The 23,722-nt window shown below is 35.9% G+C and overlaps 1 protein-coding gene across 28 annotated transcripts in view; it reads left to right on the forward strand.

Annotated features, from left to right (window-relative positions):
- Positions 1 to 23,717, forward strand: part of LOC127945990 (high affinity cAMP-specific 3',5'-cyclic phosphodiesterase 7A) — a 35,380-nt gene extending 11,663 nt beyond the window's left edge. For 2 of the 28 annotated variants that reach the window (XM_052542225.1, XM_052542241.1), the window contains exons 2-14: positions 14,856 to 14,916; positions 16,668 to 16,712; positions 17,778 to 17,867; positions 18,523 to 18,674; positions 18,792 to 18,855; positions 19,038 to 19,133; positions 19,274 to 19,374; positions 19,459 to 19,590; positions 19,723 to 19,814; positions 19,955 to 20,099; positions 20,339 to 20,435; positions 20,534 to 20,614; positions 21,954 to 23,717. In XM_052542225.1, the coding sequence (XP_052398185.1) occupies positions 14,856 to 14,916; positions 16,668 to 16,712; positions 17,778 to 17,867; positions 18,523 to 18,674; positions 18,792 to 18,855; positions 19,038 to 19,133; positions 19,274 to 19,374; positions 19,459 to 19,590; positions 19,723 to 19,814; positions 19,955 to 20,099; positions 20,339 to 20,435; positions 20,534 to 20,614; positions 21,954 to 22,177 (1,380 nt within the window). In that variant the 3' untranslated portion in view covers positions 22,178 to 23,717. The other 26 variants (XM_052542228.1, XM_052542245.1, XM_052542232.1 and 23 more) reach the window with 23 other exon arrangements.
- Positions 23,718 to 23,722: the final 5 nt, after the last annotated feature.

Below are 23,722 nucleotides of genomic sequence, written 5' to 3' on the forward strand. Positions count from 1 at the left end.
TGCTTCTCCGCAGATAGAGGTGGTGATGTCACTGCTAAGAGAGGCCAACTTTGGTCTGAGAGAGGGAGCTTGTGTTACACCTGTTTCTAAAATGAGTCCAGGCCACATTTAAAACCTGAAAACTTTTGGCTAGTACTTAACAGTAGATTCACTTCATTTTGTTGAAAATTCTCCATTCTTCATTAAAAATAAAATGCGTTTTAAACACATTTTATTAGTATACAGTAATGTGAATATTGCAAAAAAGTTTTTTGTTTGTTTTTAAATGACTAAATTAGATTGTAAAAATAGACTTGCATATCACAGATCATAAAGGTTAGGGGTTGAAAAATACACCCAAAATGGAAAATGGTGGAGCATGATGAATAATTGTTAGAAAATTAATTTCTTTATAAAAATGTACATTATTCTATTATAATACAAATTATTATAAAATATTTTATATAATATAATGAATAAAATATTTAGAATGACTGAAATTATAATTTGTGTATATATATATATATATACATACATACACACCTACACACACACACACACACACACACACACACACACACACACACATATATATATATATAGGGTTGGGTATCGTTTTAAGTCAAACATTTAGTTGTCAAACATGTATTCTGTTTTTTTACAAAGCATTCTGTTGCAGCTGAATAACATGAGCAAAAATCAGCAGCCTACAAAACACTGCAAGAGGAATTTTGCTTGTGCTTTTAAAAAAATCAAAATTGCAAAAACAACTAGATTAATATGAATTTCAAATATTAAAGTGTTAAAGACAAGTAAACAATCAGTGATAAGATAGGAACAAACAAATCAATTAGCAATATCATAAATACAGCTGAACAAAATTTCAGGTACAGAACCTGTAATTAAAAGTTTAAAAACACTGTATAGTTTTCTTTTTATAAATAAATAAAGATTAATCAATTAAAGTTATTAAATATATTCAGTCAAGATCATTGAATTATTTTCTTTTGTTCTTTGATTAACATTAATGACATATAAAATAACAGTTTATTAGGCTGTTGTCTCTTTAAGCAAAAATACTGTACATGTGTGTTTTCTTTCTCATCTGTTTACGTTCACCAAAGACAAAAACGGCTGTGTTTATGACATACTGATGTAGTTTTCTGTATATTGGTCGATAAAAATATGAAAGAAGTCAGTTTTAACTCGGAACAACCATTTCTACAGTGGAAATACACGGAACAGTCCATGAACAGACACAAACCGGGAACCCGCGGCGCGACCTCCGACCGCTACTCTCCGCTATTCTTTCCGTTCCTGCACTTAATAGTTTTTAATCAAATTATATATATATATATATATAGATAGATCTATAGATAATATTCTAAATATTTTTTTACATAAATTCATACTATATGAATAAATACATTTTATACATTGACTAGATGTTTATTTATTTTTTTGAAAAAAGAAGAAATCTTGCTATAAATGGAATCTTGAACCAGATTCTTATGAGAAGTGAGTCTTTGGGGTCATAAAACTGCAAATGAAAAATAAATATGCTCCATGATATCGAGCACACATCTTTGATTACAAGGCGGCAGAAAAGCTGACAGTGTTTTATTTAGAAAATAAAGCATACAGTCTGCTCTCTGCACTGCTGATAAGGAGACTCTTACATGCTCTCCTCGTGCCTGCCCCTCCCACCATGTGCGTCAGTGGCACTGCTGGTCTGGTTGGCTGTTGCTAGGTGGCTGTGTTTTAGTGTGTTTGAGAGAGAGAGCGAAAGAGAGAGAGAGAGAGAGAGAGAGAGAGAGACATTTAAGGCTAACATGACCAGCTCGTTTAAGTGTGTGTGTAAGTGTGTGTACAACTAAGACAGCTGCACTAAGCTCAGCACGCATTCTGTCTGGGCCTTGAGCTGGTCTCTGGCCATCTACAGTCGCGCACACACACAAACACACGTACGCAAATCCATGCACCCACATACTGACATAAACTGTAACACTTGCACACAAACTGACACAGAGACTATGATCCACTGTTTTTGCAAGGTCCAATGGGAATAGCTTTGATTTGGTCTATAATCACGATTCTTTTCAGATGGATTTTTTCTAAGGTAGGTTTCGGTGGATTTCCTAGTTGGCTCGGCTTTTATTACGCCATAACCCCTGACAACTGTTGTTTTAGATAGAAAACGAACTCCATTAATAGCCCGAACGTTTTGTCTTGTGGATCAAGATCAGATACAGATCGTGACTTACAGATAACTTCACTTGGAAAGTTGCTCGCGTGGGGTTTGCTAATCAAGTAGAGATTATGAGTCAGCGAGGAAACCCCACCAAATTGCATGGCGTCCCGTTCGCCATGGCTCAAGCCATAGCAATCTCCTTGGGAAGAGTGAATGAATTTTCCATTTCATTTCATTGAGTATTTGAGTCGCACAACGTCTTGCTTTCATTGCCTTGAACAACTTGTGTGGACTAACCAAAAACCTTGAAGCTTTTTCGGTTTAATTCTGAAATAGTAAAATGTATTATTTTGTTTCTGATATGAATAACGCAGAGAAAACACTTGCAGTGTGATATACATTTATTATAGTTAGGCTATACCCTTTAACGTTGCAATGAAAATAAAATATACTGACAGATCTTTTCTCCAGAATTTTGATGTTAGGGTTAGGTGAAATGGATTATCGGAAAAGAAAATAAATGTACTTGGTTTAGTACGGTTGGTTTTGAGAGGATGGAGGCAGATCTGAATGCAAGATTGTGGTTTGTCGCTTTGGGATAAATGATTACTTGAGTAATTTGATTAAATTCACCTTGAAACCATAGTTTCAACAGATATTTTTTCCTGTATTGTGGGCTGACTTTAAAAGATTATTGATAAAGAATAAACTGTAGGAGGGGGCTAAGTTATATCCATTGAGAAAAGTAAGCTGACTTTGCCTCAACAGATCATGTGGTAACAGAATCAACCACTGCACAGATCTCATCGCACACCATCTCAAATGATATTTTAATAAGTTTGAAATGCCTGAGCCAAAATCTGTCTGTCATCATAATGTTTTGATATAATTTCCTCCCATGTTTCGCACTTTTGTGTTCCCAAACCTCAGATCGTCTGAACGCAAGACAACATGACCGCGTTTGTTGTTGGGTTTCAGGTGCAAGTCATTTTATGAAGCAGAAAAAATACACAGTAGCTTCCCTGATTGAAACAACTTTCATTTTAACATTTGATATTTTGAGCCAGTTTCCCATGAACTGACTATTTTAGTTCTGAAAACATGGTATGGCAAAAATGATTCATTCGCAAATGTTTTATGCAATATTCCAATTTAAATTAACTTTGGATGGAAACATAGCTGTTAGCATGCAAGAAGTGAATAGTCGAATTGGTAGTGCATTGGATTATTCAGTATTTTAGCTAATTTGATTTATATTTTTCAACTAAAAATCTAGTACTCTCTGCTCTTTTTAACATGTTACCATATTCAAAATTATTTTCCATTTAATATTCTCATGAAAAGCTTGCATGGCTTTGGTTATGGCCAGTCGACTAGCCTAATTATAGTTTGGAACCTATCAGATTCCTATAGGTGCCAGTGGTGATTGTGTTCCCATTGATTATTCTAGTAAATTGAAGCTTATCTTGAAATTATGTGTTTGTCAGGCAATACATGCGGTAAACAAAGAGGAACAAAATGCTATATAGTTTTCCCACTGCCTTTTCCTGGATCACTTTAAAGGAAGTGGTGATTGTGTTTTCTCCTGTTTGAGGGCCTCAGTCGAACCTCCAGTGGGAGACAGCATTGTGGAAAGGAGTCCAAAATTTTACAGAGTTTTACAATAGTTTTTACAGTAACTTATCAGCAGCTGGAGGCACTTTTTTTTAAGAGACAAGTATAATTATATTTTGCACTTACAAATTGCATAAATAATACTATAAAATTTAGAATACATAAATATGTAATGACAGAAAAAAACTGAAAGATACCTTGGAAAATAAGACTAAAATTACCAGTTGGTGGCAGAAATCCAATGTCTTAATGACTGAATCGTTGAGTAATTTATTTTATCAATTAGTTCAAAACTGCTTACTGATTCATTCAGGAACGAAGTAAGAAACTTTTTACATTTTATGAACGCATCAGTGAATAACTGATTCAAGGCGTTCAAAAAAAGGTCAATTAATCCTGTAAGAAAAAAAAAATGTTGTGTGGAAAGATGCCCAACTATGGCTTTGTTTAGAACCGTTTTTGCGAACTAGAGCAAAAAGACTGTATTTTCTTTACAATTTAAATCACTTATTTTAATATGAACTATTATTAATATTAACTTCGTTTATTGAATTTTGTTGCTTTGACACTTAGTAAAGCCTGCCACAGACCATGCTAAATGCTAAACATTCTGTTCATATAATCGTTCTAAATCCGTGTGTGTGTCCTAGAAAGTCTATGCATATAATAGGCCTACTATGATTAAAAATCTATATTTGATGCTATACAGTAACAATAATCTAATTCTGACAGATGGTGAGATCAGTATTTTTTTATTTATAGGCTACAGTAAGTTGAAGATATCTAAAGCAGCTACTTTTTGCTGTTTAAGTGCTGGTTTGATAGAAATTATTTTAATGTGCATTCGGGCTAAAGGGTCCGTCTCTTAAGTTACATGCAACATTGGTACACACGTTTTTAAATAGCATTTGAAGATAATTACCTTACTTGTGATAAAGGGGCAGTGTAGAAAAGATGGTTGAAAAGTATGATTCTCTTTGTTGAACTAACATTACGTTAGTTGACTTTGGCTAACTGACATCATTAATTTACCATTTGATGTTATGATCGATACTACGGCTTTTACAAGAAGAGGCTCCAAAAGTTACACCTCGGACATTGCAGATGACATCCAGATCAGAAACCTGAAAGTAACAAACAAAAGAAGTAACTTACTAGAAAATACTGTGTAACGCACTTTACCTCAGTATTTCACATTAATTTGCTGTTAAGGTTAAATAATGACTCGCCAGACTAGCTAATATGCATTAAAGGGCAGAAAAACGTACTCGTGTTTCTCATACGGTTTAATTCTGGCCATCAGTCAGAAAAAAAGGCTCCAACTCCCGACATGGAAAACGGCATGATGAATAATGTTAATTTGCTGTTTAACAAGTGAAAAAATTTAAATATTAAAAATCTACTTGAAATATCTCCGTTTTGCATAAAACAGAAATAGTAATCTAATCTTTTTGTCAAGTTAACCATGCAATATTTCTCTTTTGTCCTTATATAGCCACTTCCACCAAACAGTCAAAAAAATAAATCTATCTTGCCATTGGTCAGTTTTTTGCGGGGAAGTTTACTACTGAAAATTTACAGTAGTGACTGTATTTTTTCCCATAATCCTTTGCCTTTTACAGTAAAATAATGCATACTCATTTTACAGTATCTTACTGTATATATTACAGTAAAATACTGTGCAAATTACATAAGTCATTTACAGTGTGTGATTGTGGCGTGTTACTGTGAAGTCTCTTGGTGAATTGATTGGGCTCCATCCCTCTTCACACAAGCCTTTAACTTGTTTCGCATCCAAACGCTGTGTCAATAATTGGCTTGTAGGCCTGCTAACCTGTTCAAATAGACCCCTCAAAGCATTGCTAAAATTCCTCAAGAGCTTCATAAAAGGTGGCAATCATGCCTTTTACCACCATCAAAGCAGTCCTTGTGTTTGCTGTTTCAAGAAATACATCGATTTAGCAGCATTTGGACACACAAATTTGATAAATGATGGTAATCAGGCGGAGTCTGTGACATGAAGGTTTCAGGAAAACTTTCAAGGAATAGGAATCACTAATCTTGGGATTTTCTGAGTACCGTATTTTCCGCACTATAAGGCGCACTTAATCCCAATAAATAAATAAAAGTCTGATATTATAAAACTGATGTTATCTTTTGCAAATCTTTATAGTGACCATGAATCAGACAATACTGGATGTGTATATGGAACTCACTTCAAAAATAGCATATGTCAAGCATTTGACAGTTACATATTAAAACTAGGTAAATGGGACAGCAGTTGTTTGTCCACATTGTGAAACCAAACGTCTCACAATAATCCATCTTGTAAACAGAGTTCACACCCAAGATTCAGTCTAGAGATAAAATACGGAATGTTTTGCTTTAATGTCATTGCGGATAAATGTTCTCAAATCTTATTTTCTTGACTGCATGTGGTGTTTTATTATGATTAGATGAAGCCGTTCATTTGCGTCGCAAATGCCTGGTATCATGGTGAAGTAGGCGTGACTGCACGCATTTTTGAGATGTGAGATATTGATCGTCTAAATAGTTTAGTTGAACATGATGTCTCAATGAGGTATTTAGGAAACATCAATGAAAGACACAAAAGAATGAACTGTTGAACAAACGAGCTGCATGGGATTGAGTTTCAGGTTCGCCTGAGGCTATGGAGAGTCTTGTCAAACAGATACAACCGTGTTTAGACGACTAAGAAACTTTTGACCATTATAAATGAGACAAAACATAATCCGGTTAGATTTTTGTGGCTTAATTGTATTCTTAATTACATATTTTACAGAAACTGAAGTGCAAATAAACAGTAATTTTAGTATTACTGCTACTTCTACTACTGGTTGTGCATTGGATTATTCAATATTTTGACTTTAAACGAAAAGTCTAGTACTCTTTGCTCAATTTAACCCATTTACAATTTTTTTACCTGTATTCTATGTAAAAGTTGGTCTGGGTTTGGCTTTGGTTAGCTGACTAGGCTAAGTATGGAATTTAAACTCCTTCAGTTTGTATAGTTAAATCTTATGTAGTCACAGTACATCTTAATAAATACACATACACCCATGTCGGTCAGGTCTTACTTGTACTACTAGACCTTGTAGCTTTTTAACCATTTAAAGCACTTTACAAGAGGCATTAAATCTCTATCGAGGTATGTTTATGCTTATTCCCAGTTAATTGTCAAAAACAAATTTTTACTGGATACATTTTTGCCTGAAAATCTAGACTAAGGTACATTGTGAGCTGCAATAAATAGGCCTACACCAGAATATTATTAGTATTTTAGACATTGTTCTAGTTAATAAGGTCTCTAACCCTGTAATGTGTGTGTGTTTTTTATAATAATAATAATAATTTGCAGTCTGTCATGGATAAAAAGTTTCCATGAAAGGCTGACCTTCGATTTTGTCTGTTTTGAGCTGAATTCAGGGAACTGTTTTGATAAAAATTTAAAATCAGCCTACATTAAAAATGTTTTTTTTTTTAATAATTTCTGCTGAACTCCCAATTTTTTATTATTATTTTTTTGTTTGAGCCCCTAGCCATCTTGCTGAAAGTCAACAAAACAGCACAGACCGTCATGCCTCGCTGGCGCACAAGCGGCGTTGGCCTCTAAGAAATTCTACTCCTTCGTTCCCTCTACATGTTCGGCTGCGCTGAAGCTTGTGTGCTGAACCCATATGGGCACGGTTGGGTGGTTTGTCATGCCCCGCTCAGCCCCCTAGTAGAAATTACTCACATGCAAAAACACCAAGTAATGTGTGTAAACAAAGAGTTTGTTGATACTGCAATAGTGGATGACTCGAGAACATTTTTCACTGGCCTGATGGTGGCTATTACAGATGTCAAAATGTCATATGAGGGTTACTGCAGGGTGCAGTTGTTTTTGTAGCCTGTTTATTCACTTAACAGTTTTACAGTTCATCTGTTCCACCGGTTATTAACTTAACTCAAAGTACTGCCATCAGTTAAGGCCTGTTTGCCTCTCAAACTGCAGACCGCCCTCCAACAACGTTAATACCCTGACCGAATAATTCCTGACTGCAGATTACCAGACCCTCTGTCCTTCATTTTTAATAAATGCACTTGTCACAGGATTACATGAGCATATTGTGCTAAAATCGTCTTTGTAGTTGCTTTTCACAGTCGTATTAAGGGATTTTAAATGACTCCGGGATACTTTGATGAATAAAAACGTTAAAAAAAAGAACATTTATTTAAAAAATAAACATTTTCTAACAATATATACTACAGTTCAAAAGTTTGGGGACAATACATTTTTATTCTTTCTTTTTTTTGAAAGAAAGTAAAACTTTTATTCAGCAAGGATGTGTTAAATTGTTAAGAAGTGATAGCAAAGATGTATATTGTTAGAAAAGATTTATATTTTAAATAAATGCTGTTCTTTTTAAAATTTCTATTCATCAAAGAATCCTAAAAAAAGTATTGGTTTTTTTATATATATATTTGGAAGCACAACTGTTGCCAGCATTGATAAGTCTAATAATAAATCAGCATATTAAAATAATTTCTTAAGGATCATTTTACACTTTATACTGGCGTAATGGCTGATGAAAATTCAGCTTTGCATCACAGAAATAAATCATATTTTAAAGGATATTAAAATAGAAAGTATTATTTTATATTGTAATAACATTTTGCAAGATTACTGTTTTTTTTCTGTATTTTGATAAAATAAATGCAACCCTGATGAGCATAAGACACTTCTTTAAAAAAAGATTAAGTCTTACTGATTCCAAACTTTTGACCGGTAAAATAAATATATATATATATATATATATATATATATATATATATATATATATATATATATATATGTATATGTATAATAAAGATATATATGTATAATAAAGATATAATAATCTTAAAATATATATTTGCGTTAATACATTTTTAATTGCATTAAATATGTGAACAGTTGCCGTTTGACAAAAAAACAAAAACTGGACCCAAACCCAGAACATAAATGTTGAGATATTGTCTCAAGGCTGAGTTCTTCGGCTTTTATCGCCCATCTTTAGTGACAGCCCTAGTTTTGTGCATTTGCAGTTTTATTGGGCAGAGGCTCGAGGCGCGAGAGGGTTGTTAATGGATAAAAATCAAGTATGCAAATTGGTTCAGTCCATTGACGTCAGAGACTGAATTGTATGCCATCTGGGGACACCCTGACCAGCCATCTAAAAGCTGAAGCGCTCCAGTGCTTGTCTTTGTCTGCGTATGCACAGGTTCTTTTTGGGTATATGATGGCACAAGACGTGCGAGGTCTTATGATTTCACAGCTAACCTTTCTCCTCATCATCTTCTCCAAAGGATCCCCTTGTGTTTTGAGTTCACATGGATGAGTTCTTGCAAAGAACAAAGAAAATACAACAGCGTAAGGTGTACGTGTTCATCAAGTCTTCTCACAAAGCATTTTATAACAAGCCCTTATGCTGTCTTCTAGTTGTTGTTTTTTTTTGCTAGCCATGTCTGTAAAATCCTTAAACAAATAAGCCTGTACTACCTTTAAGAAACAACAAGTAAAAAATACGTGTTCGGCGAACAAAGGCCTCTTTCGAGTGCTGCGGTCATAGAGAGCTCCACCCACTGTTCTGAGACGGCCAATCACACTTGCGTCTGCATAATGAGCAGCGGTGCAAGTGTCTGTTCTTGAATTAATCTCTGAATGGCCCAGTGTGGAAGCGTAATGGGCAGGAGAGCAGATCACACTGGACAGATGATGCAGGTTTAATTCAGTGAAGCAGGCTTCTTCTCTCTAGCTTCCTCCCGCTGCTGGGAAATTGCAGTGTGAGTGTGTGCGCACTGGAGGCTGGGCTGCTAACAGAGTTGAGCTCACATTCGGCCCTTCATATGCCATTCTTTCATGTGATTATAGCAGGATTGAGATTTAAGTCACGGATTGGCCAGTCACTTAAATAAGAGGTATTTCGAGATAAGGAGATATATATTTACTTACTCTTTTCTTTGCATGACCACTTGAATAATTATATGCGAACTTTAATGAAGTACTTGAAGGAAGGCCTAATGTCATCGTTTAAATCTAATATTACTATCAAGAGGAAATTTTTTTTTTCTTATAAATATGAAGGAGTGTGTTTAGAGATGCATTATTTGTGTATTGGAAAAATTTATTGTGCAACTACCCTCTATCATTAACTCAAACATTCCTTGAAAAGTTGATCTTTAGAAATACTAATGCCGCGTTCCAGGCAACTTGTAACCCATGTTTTTCCGACCATAACCCGTGAAAGTGCACTGGAACGGCAGTCAAACCCGTGAATTCCCACCCGTGAACTTGTACTAGATCGATGTACTCCGAGTTCTGACGTCACACAGCACGCGAAACGCCAATGGCATCCCCAATAATATTGCCTATGGATGAAGTGTTTATGCAGGTTGTACATGCTGAAAAACGATTTTAGGACGATGTAATGTTGCAATAAAATTAATAATCTAGCTACAATTCCTTGCGCTCAGGAAGTTTGGCGTGACTTGCCTGGAACGGTAAAAAGTTGTTAGCCGTGGTTTGAAATCGCGACTTACGAGCTCAAAAACCTGCCTGGAACACAGCATAATATCAGTAACACTATTAAAAGTAAATATCAGAAAATAAAATATTAGCAGATATTAAAATGATCATCTATTTATTATTCATACTGTTTTAATGTTGTGATGCTTATTCACTTTTTTCAATTATTGGATTTAATTTATACACTTTTTGATTTATTTAGACAAAATGGACAAAATAGTATAATACAAAAGACAAAATAGTATTTTAACATCTGCTATTTATCAGTTTTTTATGATAGAAAACTAAAATTATTATTTAATTATTGGTATCAGCCAGAATTTTAATATCTGTGCTTCACTAAGTATGTTCAATAGCATATTTATTATATATGTTAATTATTTTTGATTTTATGGCAATTTGTTATACCATGATATTATGTATTTTTCATACTGTATTTTTTTAATTATGTGATCTATAGTCCTTATATTAAGTGAATAAATTTAATTTATGCTGTTTGATTTAAACTCAAAATAATCCATTATTTTAATATCAGTCATTTATGAGGTTTAAAATAATATAAATATAATATGATAAGATTATTGATATTGGGCAGACTTGATATCTCTGCATTCCCAGGTTCAAAAGCATTTTTATAGATATTTGATAATTAAGTTGGCTTGAGAGAGCCAACTTACTGATATTGTATTTAAACTTCTTATTATTATTCTTCTGAGACTAAAACTTTTGACTGCTACTCCTCCTAGAGCTTTAACTCTACAAACTCCAAACTCAGCCCAGCTCTTCAGACTGATCTGAAGTTAGTTGCTATATCTTTTTAGACTGATCGGACTTAGACTTTTCATAAAACTGAAGATTAAAAATCATAAAAACTCCCATAGACTTACATTGAAAAGCCTCTGCTCAACTGAACATTCCGTCAAACTCCAACTGTCAAAAATTCAAATCTAAACACACTGAAGCCCATTAAACTCATAGTCTATGTACTATGTACATATTGTATGTACTATTACTAACCCATTCAAACTCATCTATCATATCATATATATTCATCTATCTATCTATCTATCTATCTATCTATCTATCTATCTATCTATCTATCTATCTATCTATCTATAATCAAACTCATCTATCTATAATCAAACTCATCTATCTATCTATCTATATTCAAACTCATCTATCTATTTATATTAAAACTTATCTATCTATCTATCTATCTATCTATCTATCTATCTATCTATCTATCTATCTATCTATCAAACTTCTCTATCTATATTAAAACTAATCTATCTATCTATCTATCTATCTATCTATCTATAATCAAACTCATCTATCTATAATCAAACTCATCTATCTATCTATCTATATTCAAACTCATCTATCTATTTATATTAAAACTAATCTATCTATCTATCTATCTATCTATCTATCTATCTATCTATCTATCTATCTATCTATCTATCTATCTATCAAACTTCTCTATCTATATTAAAACTAATCTATCTATCTATCTATCTATCTATCTATCTATCTATCTATCTATCTATCTATCTATCTATCTATCTATCTATCTATCTATCTATCATCAAACTCATCTATCTATCTATCTATCTATCTATCTATCTATCTATCTATCTATCTATCTATCAAACTCATCTATCTATCTATCTATCTATCTATCTATCTATATTCAAACTCATCTATCTATCTATCTATCTATCTATCTATCTATCTATCTATCTATCTATCTATCTATCTATCTATCTATCTATCTATCTATATTCAAACTCATCTATCTATCTATCTATATTCAAACTCATCTATCTATCTATCTATCTATCTATCTATCTATCTATCTATCTATCTATCTATTCAAACTTATCTATCTATCTATCCTAACAACATGCTAGTCATGCTAAAAATCATGCTAGCAACATGCTAGTCGCATGCTAATCATGCTAAAATCATGCTAGCAACATGCTAATCATGCTAAAATCATGCTAGCAACATGCTAGTCATGCTAAAAATCATGCTAGCAACATGCTAGTCGCATGCTAATCATGCTAAAATCATGCTAGCAACATGCGAATCATGCTAAAATCATGCTAACAACATGCTAGTCGCCTGCTAATCATGCTAAAATCATGCTAGCAACATGCTAATCATGCTAAAATCATGCTAGCAACATGCTAATCATGCTAAAATCATGCTAGCAATATGCTAGTCGCATGCTAATCATGCTAAAATCATGCTAGCAACGTGCTAGTCATGCTAAAAATCATGCTAGCAACATGCTAGTCGCATGCTAATCATGCTAAAATCATGCTAGCAACATGCTAATCATGCTAAAATCATGCTAGCAACATGCTAATCATGCTAAAATCATGCTAGCAACATGCTAATCATGCTAGCAACATGCTAGTCGCATGCTAATCATGCTAAAATCATGCTAGCAACATGCTAATCATGCTAAAATCATGCTAGCAACATGCTAATCATGCTAAAATCATGCTAGCAATATGCTAGTCGCATGCTAATCATGCTAAAATCATGCTAGCAACGTGCTAGTCATGCTAAAAATCATGCTAGCAACATGCTAGTCGCATGCTAATCATGCTAAAATCATGCTAGCAACATGCTAATCATGCTAAAATCATGCTAGCAACATGCTAATCATGCTAAAATCATGCTAGCAACATGCTAGTCGCATGCTAATCATGCTAAAATCATGTTAGCAACATGCTAATCATGCTAAAATCATGCTAGCAACATGCTAGTCGCATGCTAATCATGCTAAAATCATGCTAGCAACATGCTAATCATGCTAAAATCATGCTAGCAACATGCTAATCATGCTAAAATCATGCTAGCAACATGCTAGTCGCATGCTAATCATGCTAAAATCATGCTAGCAACATGCTAGTCATGCTAAAAATCATGCTAGCAACATGCTAGTCGCATGCTAATCATGCTAAAATCATGCTAGCAACATGCTAATCATGCTAAAATCATGCTAGCAACATGCTAATCATGCTAAAATCATGCTAGCAACATGTTAGTCGCATGCTAATCATGCTAAAATCATGCTAGCAACATGCTAATCATGCTAAAATCATGCTAGCAACATGCTAATCATGCTAAAATCATGCTAGCAACATGCTAATCATGCTAAAATCATGCTAGCAACATGCTAGTCGCATGCTAATCATGCTAAAATCATGCTAGCAACATGCTAATCATGATAAAATCATGCTAGCAACATGCTAATCATGCTAAAATCATGCTAGCAACATGCTAGTCGCATGCTAATCATGCTAAAATCATGCTAGCAACATGCTAATCATGCTAAAATAATGCTAGCAACATGCTAGTCGCATGCTAATCATGTTAAAATCATGTTAGCAACATGCTAGTCGCATGCTAGAAACATGCTAATCATGTTAACATCATGTTAGCGACATGCTAGTAACTTGCTAATCATGCTAGCGACATGCTAGTAACTTGCTAATCATGCTAACGACATGGCTAGTCACTTGCTAATTATGCTAGCGACATGCTAGATACCTTGCTAATCATGCTAAGTACATGCTTGTCACATGATAGTCACTTGCTTGTAATGCTAACAATATGTTAATCACTGTCATTTTTATACTTCTTAAACTTAAATCTTTTTAAACTTTTTAAACTTTTCACATTTTCAAACTATCTATCTACCTATATATCTATCTAACTATCTATCTATCTTCTGACTGTCTATCTATCTATCTATCTATCTATCTATCTATCTATCTATCTATCTATCTCTCTATCTATCTATATATCTATCTAGCTATCTATCTATCTTCTGACTGTGTCTATCTATCTATCTGTCTATCTGTCTATCTATCTATATATCTCAGACTGAAAACCATCAAACTTAAAACTTTTTAAACTTAAACTTTTCAATCTTTTCAAACTTTTCAAACTTTTCAAACTTTTTCAGACTTTCTGGTCAGGCTTTCTCAAGCCAACTTAAAGTTTGTCTTGACGAACTTTTTTATCTAGTTAAATGTTGTTGTTGTACCAAATGCTATACAATGCTAATGAATGATTACCATTTACTATAGTATTTGTTGTACTCCAAGGTACTTGGTCATCTTGGATTGTTTAATGTGGATTGTTCATCTTTGTACTTGAAAGACACTTCAAGGCCTTTTAAAAGCCCTCTTTTTACTTCTTAAAATCCCATTGACTGTTTAATAATGTTCAGTATAAAAGCATATTTACAATTATTGGTTTTCATCAGATGGTTCCAAAGAACAGAGCAAAATATGACGAAAATGTAGAAAAGAAAATACACAATAGAGAACTATTATGAGTTGTTTTTCTTTCTCGAAGCTGTGGTGGTGTTGTATGAGCCATATTTGAATATACACTCCTGAGCATTTGGCTTGTATATGAGTTTTTCCCACGTGTTTGAGTAAATGCAAATACTGACGTTTGTCTGCATCTCTTCCCCCGCAGAGACGCGGAGCAATCTCCTATGACAGCTCTGATCAAACCGCTCTGTATATTCGCATGCTAGGTAAGCATCATCTTCCCTGCCTAATGCACGCACAAACACACACACACACACACATACACACACACACACACACACGCATGCACGCACACTGTCAACCTATAAACAAATTCAGACACAGGGTAGATGTACCACTCTACACTGGAAGTTACCAAGCACAGCACATTATACAACAGATTGTGTAACAAAGAGAATGGAGAGCGTCAACCATCAGTCAAAAAGCCTCTGATAATCTCTTCATTACATCCACAGCTTAAGTCATTGCTCAGCTGGGAATTGCTTAGCGTTTCTGTGAAATTTCCTTTGATTTAATACTTATCAAGCCCCGACTCGGCCTGATTGCTGACCCCAGGGACCTCCAAGAGTTTTATCTGTGCCCCTTTGACTTCATAGGACAGCACTGAAAGATCTGACAGGGCCTGATGTTTAAATGTTGTGTACCAACAAAATGCACATTGGGAAGCACATACTCAATCCAATGTTGGGTTAACCTAGCAATCAGCTTAGGTTTATATTTAGTCATTTTTTAGTTTTTTTTTAAGGAAAATGTATCTTGTATTTCAGTAAATTCAGACAATTTACGGGGAAACTAGAAAGTGATTAAGAGTAGTTTTATTGCAGTTAATCATCCTTATAAGCACATTTCATTCATTTACTCGATCGTGGCATTACTAATTGTTTTTTTTATCGATAACTTACAAAAAGACAGACCTGTTTTGAGCTGTGAGGTTTTAAAAAAATCTACCATCATGTATCAATTGGAATTCATGGTGGAAACTACATTACCCATGATGCTGTGCAGGAAAATTGCACTAATCAGAGAATTACGGCCTGCAAATCGTGCCAAAAAATGGATATAGTTAACAGTTTTAAATGAGTAGGTTTATACTTCAACATTTATTATTTGTCATGTGCAGTGCTTCATGGGATTGTAGTCGTTTCCCTCACTTAAGTCAAGTACAATCCATTAAATCTGTATCTTTGTCTTTTTGTCCGATTTTCAAATACTTTTTTGTTTCAAATAAATGTTTTTAATGTTGCAGCTGGTTGGCTTGGTTCATGGCTTATAAGGCTTTAACAAAGCCTTTTATGAAAATCCTTATGGGAAAAATACTTCCAGAACCAATGCTGCTGAAAAAGTTAGGTGGGCACTTTTGCACTCCATAGTTTATGGCAAAAATGTAACCCTTTGAGAGCACTTTGTCTTTTAGAGTGCATGTCGGAGAGATGTAACAGTCATTTGTCCTGTTTTTTTTTTTCTTGTTTTTAACAATATAGTATAGATTTATAATATCAGCTGTGCATCAGCCATAATGTGAAAAAAATTATCAGATTTTCACAATCTCATTGGGCAGAATTTCAATAGCTGTGCATCTCAAGTTTTTGTATTTGTGATTAATTTTTAATCAGCTTCCCATTTGGGATGAAACCTACATACATTTTATACACGAGGCCAGTGATCTGTGCTGTCAGATTTTACACCACAGTGTAAGAATGTTTAGGTTCCGCATTAAATCTATTTGGCTGGTATTCACACTCGTTCATCACATCCGAGTCCATCACTTCCGGATCACACTGACTGCTTTGCTTTCTGTCAGTGTACCGTGAATTCGCAATACGCTTGAACATCATAACCACCTGGAGTCTCTACACGTTCAGTAACATCAACTCCTCAAGCATGTAGCCAAAAACCTAGTAAAGCTAACCCTGACCTAATATTTGATCGTAATTTTTGTTTTTGTTTTGTTTTTAAGCTGTGACAAACAAAACTATCAAACCCTCATTCGTGTATACACCAGGTATGAACCAACACATCTCACCAGGAGAGACAAACCCGCTCACTTGCTTTCACGGCCTTTCCCTTTAATAACTTTCCACACCATTCCTCCTTGAAGAAATGTGTCAGTGGGCAGTCTAATCAGTGTCACTTCTCACGTTAAAATTTCTTCTAATAATATTTTTTTGTGGTCAGGAGATGAGCTCTGGTTTGTTTACAAGAGGTTTGGCGCAAAAAACGGAAGACGAGAGCACACTTTTGGCTCCGTAGTTTGGATCTTGCTGCTTCGACCTCGGCGTCTTTTCTTTTGCATGTCCGAATAGCTTCCGTCTGTTTTTTTAGTTTTTTGTTTTTATTCGCCAGTTGCATGTTTGACATCGTGCTACACACCTGTACGGTCGATCCGACTCTGTAATTGCTTTTTGTTGTTGTTGTGTCTTTTTTGATTCATTTGAATCATGTTTTTTATGTAATTGTAATTCACAGTTTTGGTATTTTGATAGGAGCTTGTGTAATATTCAAACAGCTGTTTTCAAGTAAGTAAATATACGGGTGGGAGGCTGTTTTATTATTTGTTCACTGACTTATTTACACGTTGACTACTTTTTTACTGCACATGAACTCCAATCAGTAGTGACTGACATGTTGGAGGCTGCCATTACTCCGTTAGTTTATGCGTCCCCCTCCTTCTCCCTCTTCATGCAAATACACACACACACACACACACACACACACACACAGCCAGAGTTTGATGAAAAGGCCTATTGAATGACTTTTTAACAGATGTGACTTTAGAGCTTTGGCCAGCCTCGTTGAAGTCCCTCTGATTTCCTCTCCATTCTGTCCCGGCTGAAGCACAAGCTTGTCTTTCTTCCATGCGTCCTCCTTTGCTCCTAGCCGTATGAATACTAATGCAAAAGTCCCTCTGGCATGGCGATGCATGGTCTGTTTCCTGTCCTATCTTTTCCCCATCCATCGGCGGTGTGTGTATGTCCGTCTCTGTACCCCCTGTACCCAGGCCTGTAATCTGCTGCATGTCGTGTTTGTTAACAAATCTCTTGAGGACTTGTGTGTTGATGCCTTCTAGGAGATGTGAGAGTGAGAAGTCAGGTAGGCTTTGAACCCGAACGAAGAGGCTCGCACCCGTACCTGGGCGTCGATTTCCGCACTTTGCACTGTGAGTACCGAATCCATCCCTCACACACGTTCCTACTTCAGTGTAGCACAACAGGGAAGTCATTTTCTCCACGGGTACTGAATAAATTTAAAGCTTTAAACCAAAATTAATTGTAAGAGTACTTAATTCAACTTAAAATTTTGAAAACCAAAAATGACACAATTTCGGATTCAACTATGAAACACATTGCAAATGATGGAAGCGAATCAGTTTGGGTCTTTTGGATGTATTTTCTTTTTTGAAAATATCACTACTGTCCTTTATGCTGTAAATGTGCTGTCACTTTAGCTAAATGTTGCATGCAAAAAAAGGTCCATTGTCAATATCGTCATGAGATCTTACACTGAAGATGTACACTGAACTTTTTTGTAGTGGAATGAAACTCCGTTTTAAAGACTCTCTTCAGACTGGTCTTGTCTTTTGTGCTCGAGTCAGGCGTGACCTCTCGAAGGCTGCCTGAGCACCACGATTGCAACAATAGCAACCAAAGTTTCAAACCGCAGGGACTATAGTCAGTGGGGCTGGGGGTGGATTTAAAGACACTATAAGCTTGAAATATGAGAGTAATTTCAGCTTAATTATTGAGGATACAAATTTTATCTGTCATTTGCATCATGGAATTCCCATGTGTTTTTTGGTTGGTGTTTATGTACAGCCCGTGCTGAGTCAGCAGGGACGATTCCTGCTCGGAGAATCCGGAGGCTCTTTAGTTTCCAGCGACACCTGCTTTCATCCCGTCTGCTGCGAGGAGCGCCACACCTCAACCCCCTCCACATCTTGGATGAGGACTACTGCGGTCAGGCCAAGGTATGGGACCACAAACATACTCTGCAACTTCAGTTTACATTGAATATTCAAAGTTTTGTTCTGTGGTTTATTATTGTTATTGATTTTTCCCGTGTTCTCATTTTCCTTTACTCACAGTGTATGCTTGAAAAGGTCGGAAGCTGGAATTTTGATATATTCCTCTTTGACCGACTTACAAATGGTAAATATTTTGATTCCGAAGACCTTTCATATCTCTGTCTGTGTGAGATTTGTTGTGCTTTTTGTATGTGTACACGTCACATTTAGCTGTGGTCAGCTCTGCCACCTGCTGGTTGAATTGTGGCTGTGCAGTTTTGCCTTGCCCAATTACTCATTCCTCTTATATTCTTTGTTTTTTTTAAGGAAACAGTCTTGTGTTCTTGACATTTAATTTGCTGAACCAGTATGGTCTCATTGAGCTCTTCCAGTTAGACATGGTTAAACTGCGTCGATTTCTAGGTAAGTGTTTTTTTTTTTTTGTGATATTCTCCAAACAAAACTTCTGTACTTTGCACACATTTGTTGGTGGAGGTTCTGCATGCCACAGTGATTGGCATCATCGATTTTATTACGTTTTCTCATACTTTGAATGGTTTCAGTTCTGGTTCAAGAAGACTACCACAATCAGAACCCTTACCACAATGCAGTCCATGCTGCTGATGTCACCCAGGCCATGCACTGTTACCTGAGAGAACCCAAGGTGATTGTCCCGGTGTTAAATGTACCTTAATTCACTTCAGATGATTACATGTAGTCTTATAGTCGTCTGTGCGTGTATTCACAGCTCGCCCAGTCCCTCACATCATTCGACATCCTCTTAGGGTTGCTGGCCGCGGCCACACATGATCTGGACCACCCTGGAGTCAACCAGCCTTTCCTCATCAAAACCAACCATTACCTTGCAGCTTTGTACCGGGTTAGAGCACCATCCAATGGGATTTAAGCACATCATTAGCCCCACAATCCTCTTTATGTTCTAAGTAAATTACAGTATTTGTAAAGATATCAAAGTCAGTCAGCACTGAGGTGTGTTTGTGTCGCTCTGTAGAATACCTCAGTTCTGGAGAATCATCACTGGAGGTCTGCAGTGGGTCTGCTCAGAGAGACCGAACTCTTTTCCAATCTTCCTGCAGAAGACAGGTTAGTATCTCCAAAGCTTTTTTTTTTCATATTAATGACGGCTTCTTAAAACACAAACAAGTCATCTTTTTTTTTTCTACTACTCTGTATGTAAGTGAGCTCTGTTATGACTGGCTGACTTTAACTGGTGTCTCTAACAGTCTGAGTATAGAGAGGCAGCTGGGATCACTCATTCTGGCCACAGATATCAGCCGACAGAATGAGTACCTGTCCCGGTTCAGGACACATCTGGATGAGAACGACTTGTGTTTAGGAAACGCTTCTCATCGACATTTCGTTCTGCAGGTGGGAATTTGCAATTCAGCATTAATTACACTAAAAACAAACATTATGCAGTTTATATATACTTTTATATAACGTTTATATGCCAGCTTTGGCTTTGAGATATAAAAGAATACATTTCAGATGTTTGCTTTAAATAAAAAAGATTATTTACGTACTTGAAGTTGTGACGTCCCGTTTTGAAATGGAAGGGACTGCATACCATATTTTTAAATAAAGGGGTAAATTCTCGTGTGTTTCAGATGGCCCTGAAGTGTGCGGATATCTGCAACCCATGTAGACCATGGGAGCTCAGCAAACAGTGGAGTGAGAAGGTCACGGAGGAATTCTTCCACCAAGGTACCCAGTTCTCATGATGACCATTATCTTAAAGTGTGCTGTTAGTTCACGGTGTTCAAGAGCTAATCTCTGTGCTTTGTTGTCTTCATCCTATTTAGGTGACATTGAAAAGAAGTATAAACTTGAAATCAGTCCACTGTGCGATAGTGAAGCCAACACCATAGCCAGTGTTCAAATCGGTAAGAACCAGAACATTCTCCCCTGAATATGAGAGAAAGGGAATAATAATAAAATAGCTATATATATATACATACATATTGATTTAAGGCAAGACACTTTTCAGTTTTTTTGCATCCCTAACTTGTCTTGTTTCATACTAGTGGAAAGAAAACTTTGAAAATACACATTTTAGTGTTTATTATATTTTATTTGTGTATGTAGATTTCAATTACAGTATAAATCTTTTAAGGGCCTTTTTCTCAAAATGAGCCAGAAATATCTACTTCAGTAGCACTTACATAATCCTAATCTACATTTTGACGAGTTTTCCAGAGGTGCTTGTTGAGATGACATTTGTTTGATTTATAACATTTTATTCTAAAAAATATGGTGATTTTTTTTTTTTTCCTGTTGAGAGTATTTTTTTTATTTATAGAATTATAAAAACAGATGCAAAATTTGTAATTCATTATTAAATTCTGTTCTGTAAAAGCTTAAAACCTAATATATCAACCAAAGAAACTATTTTGAACTTGGCCTCATCCAGTGTTTAGAGTTCTGGGAATGTATGCATATGAGTGCATATTTAATAAGATAATAAAACATAATTAAATGTAATGATACTAACTTCCTATTCATCCGGAAGGAGGAGGCGGGACCCGGCGCACAATCAAAACAAAACTTTAATTACAAAATAAACACAAAACAGCGCACCAGCCCCTCACGGACGACTGGTGCGCATAAATCAAAACCAAAACATAAAATATGGCCCATGCCTGGTCCTCTCTCGTCCTTCACTATAGTCGCTCCAGTTTTATATCCTTCCATCTCCTACGTGGGACTCGATACCGGCGGTGGGGCGCAGGTGTAGCTCATCTCCAATCACTACACCTGGCCTCACTCCTCGTTCCCACGCCTCTCGGCCCCGCCCCACTCGTCACATTAAACTTATCAGAAAACTTGTAATATAAAACAATTATTTAATGTACTGTGATTGATTTTCGCGGCTGGAGACAGTAATGTTTTCTCTTGGTTCATTTCTCTCGGTTCATGTCAAATTAATTTTGAAAAATAAGTCGCACCTGACTACGAGTCGCAGGACCAGCCAAACTATGAAAAAAGTTGTATTTTCCGACTTATAGTCTGGAAAATACGGTATATATAATGTTTGTGTCTGTGTGTGAAATAATACCTAGTATTATAATGTTATAATATTACAATGTTTAAATGTATGTTTTGTTTTGTATTTTATTATTTGTGTTTATAATATAATAATAATGTAAGAATCTCATTATACTTATCAATATGATAAATGATTTATTTATAAGGTCTGGCTGATCTAGTGATCTCTGCCACCAGGTTTCATGACTTACGTGGTGGAGCCTCTGTTTGCCGAGTGGGCGCGCTTTTCGGACACGCGGCTCTCTCAGACCATGCTTGGCCATTTGGGCCTGAACAAGGCCAGTTGGAGCGCCATGGAGCCCGAGGCATCGGGGAGCTCCGAGGAGGGGGAGTCCGAACCGGGCCGTGCCACAGACGAGCCCAGTTCCAGAGTCTTATCTCAGGGAAGCCAAGAGTCATGACACCCCAGCGCTCGCAGAACACCTCTACTGCCCTCAGCCAAACACCTTACATCACATTTGAGTTACTCACCACCCATCTCCAACCAACCACTGATGATTTGTTTTCCCCTTTTTATCGTTCATTTGTAGATTTAATTTATTTAATTTTAAATGCTCATTTACCCTTCAACATAGAGCAATACATAGATACCTCATTTGGCTACTGCTGCAATTTTATTTTCTTTTTATTATTGTGATGTATTTATTTAACCTTATTAGTTTTTTTTTCTTCTTTTGGGCGTTACTAATTCAACTCTGATGCTTTGATTAAAGACTGAAAGGGAATGTGGGGTAGGAAGGAACCCCCTCCTATGGCTTTAAAGTGCCATTTTTAAAACAACGAATTGCTCTGAAAGTCATTTGAAACACCTTGAGTATTTAAAGGAGAGGTTTTTACAACCGCACCAAGAGACGATGTGTGTGAAATCGAATGCGTGCGAGCGTGTGTGTGTGAGAGTGTGCCAGTGCTTCTGCAAATCAATCTTCCTCCTTGTGTACAAAAATACAAATGTGAAGAGCCCAGTCCTGTTGCTGCCTCTGAAGACTGTTTACACATGTTGTTTTCTAACTGAATCATGTTAGTTCTGTGATTAATTGCCTTTTAAGCACAGATGTGAAGAACCACTTGTAAAAAATAATTTCGAAGCCTACTGCTGATGATCAACGAAATCTGTCAGACTGCAACCATGTCGGTGTGACGCATCAGATGCCATACGAATGCCATTTGTGCTCCATTGCATCTCTCTCCCTTGTATTTCAGACAATGTATTGAAGGAACGTCCCTCCGTGAAAGGTGGCAGAGATGAACCCTTTTGACCATGGAAGAAGGATCTTGTCAGCGGACTCTCCATGGATTTTGCTCAGGTTTTCACCGGCCTGCTTATTTGGGAGAAACAAGGAAGTAAAAGGTGCCTTTTGTAGGTTGCCACCAACCCTCTTTCTCTCTCTCCTCTATATTTTGTAAAGAAAAATGAGAAGTCCTTCTCAGAATGTCTCAAAGCCACCCTCGTCTCTTCGGAAAACTGCTACAAAATGCCTTAAAACTATGCACAAAGCTAAGTGACCAAACCAGCTGTCATTTTTATTTTAAACTCATCACATTGTCCATTTAGTGCACTGTCTGACCCTCTGACCCTGAATTATTAATATATGGAGAATTGGTTTAATGATTTGATTTTTAACGTTGAACATTCCATTTTTGTGAATTGTTTTGGATTCTGTACAGAATGGACAGTTGTTGTTTTTTTTTTTGTGCTTCTCTTGATATTTTGAAAGAGAAGAGGTGCTTTATTTTAGGTGATTTGTATTTTTGTTGTAAGTGCTGTAAGACTGTTGATTTAAGAAAAAAAAACTGTTTACAATTTGTTGTAACAGCCATTTTGGGGAGACGACTTATGTGTCAAGCCATTTTGTAAAGGCTTTGCCGTATAACCTTTTGATACATACTTGTTGCAATTGCATTTTTGATGAATAAAACTTCACAAAATGTTTCTCTACCAGATAGCA

Source organism: Carassius gibelio, chromosome A24 (genome assembly GCF_023724105.1).
Source record: "Carassius gibelio isolate Cgi1373 ecotype wild population from Czech Republic chromosome A24, carGib1.2-hapl.c, whole genome shotgun sequence".
Lineage (NCBI taxonomy): Eukaryota > Metazoa > Chordata > Actinopteri > Cypriniformes > Cyprinidae > Carassius > Carassius gibelio.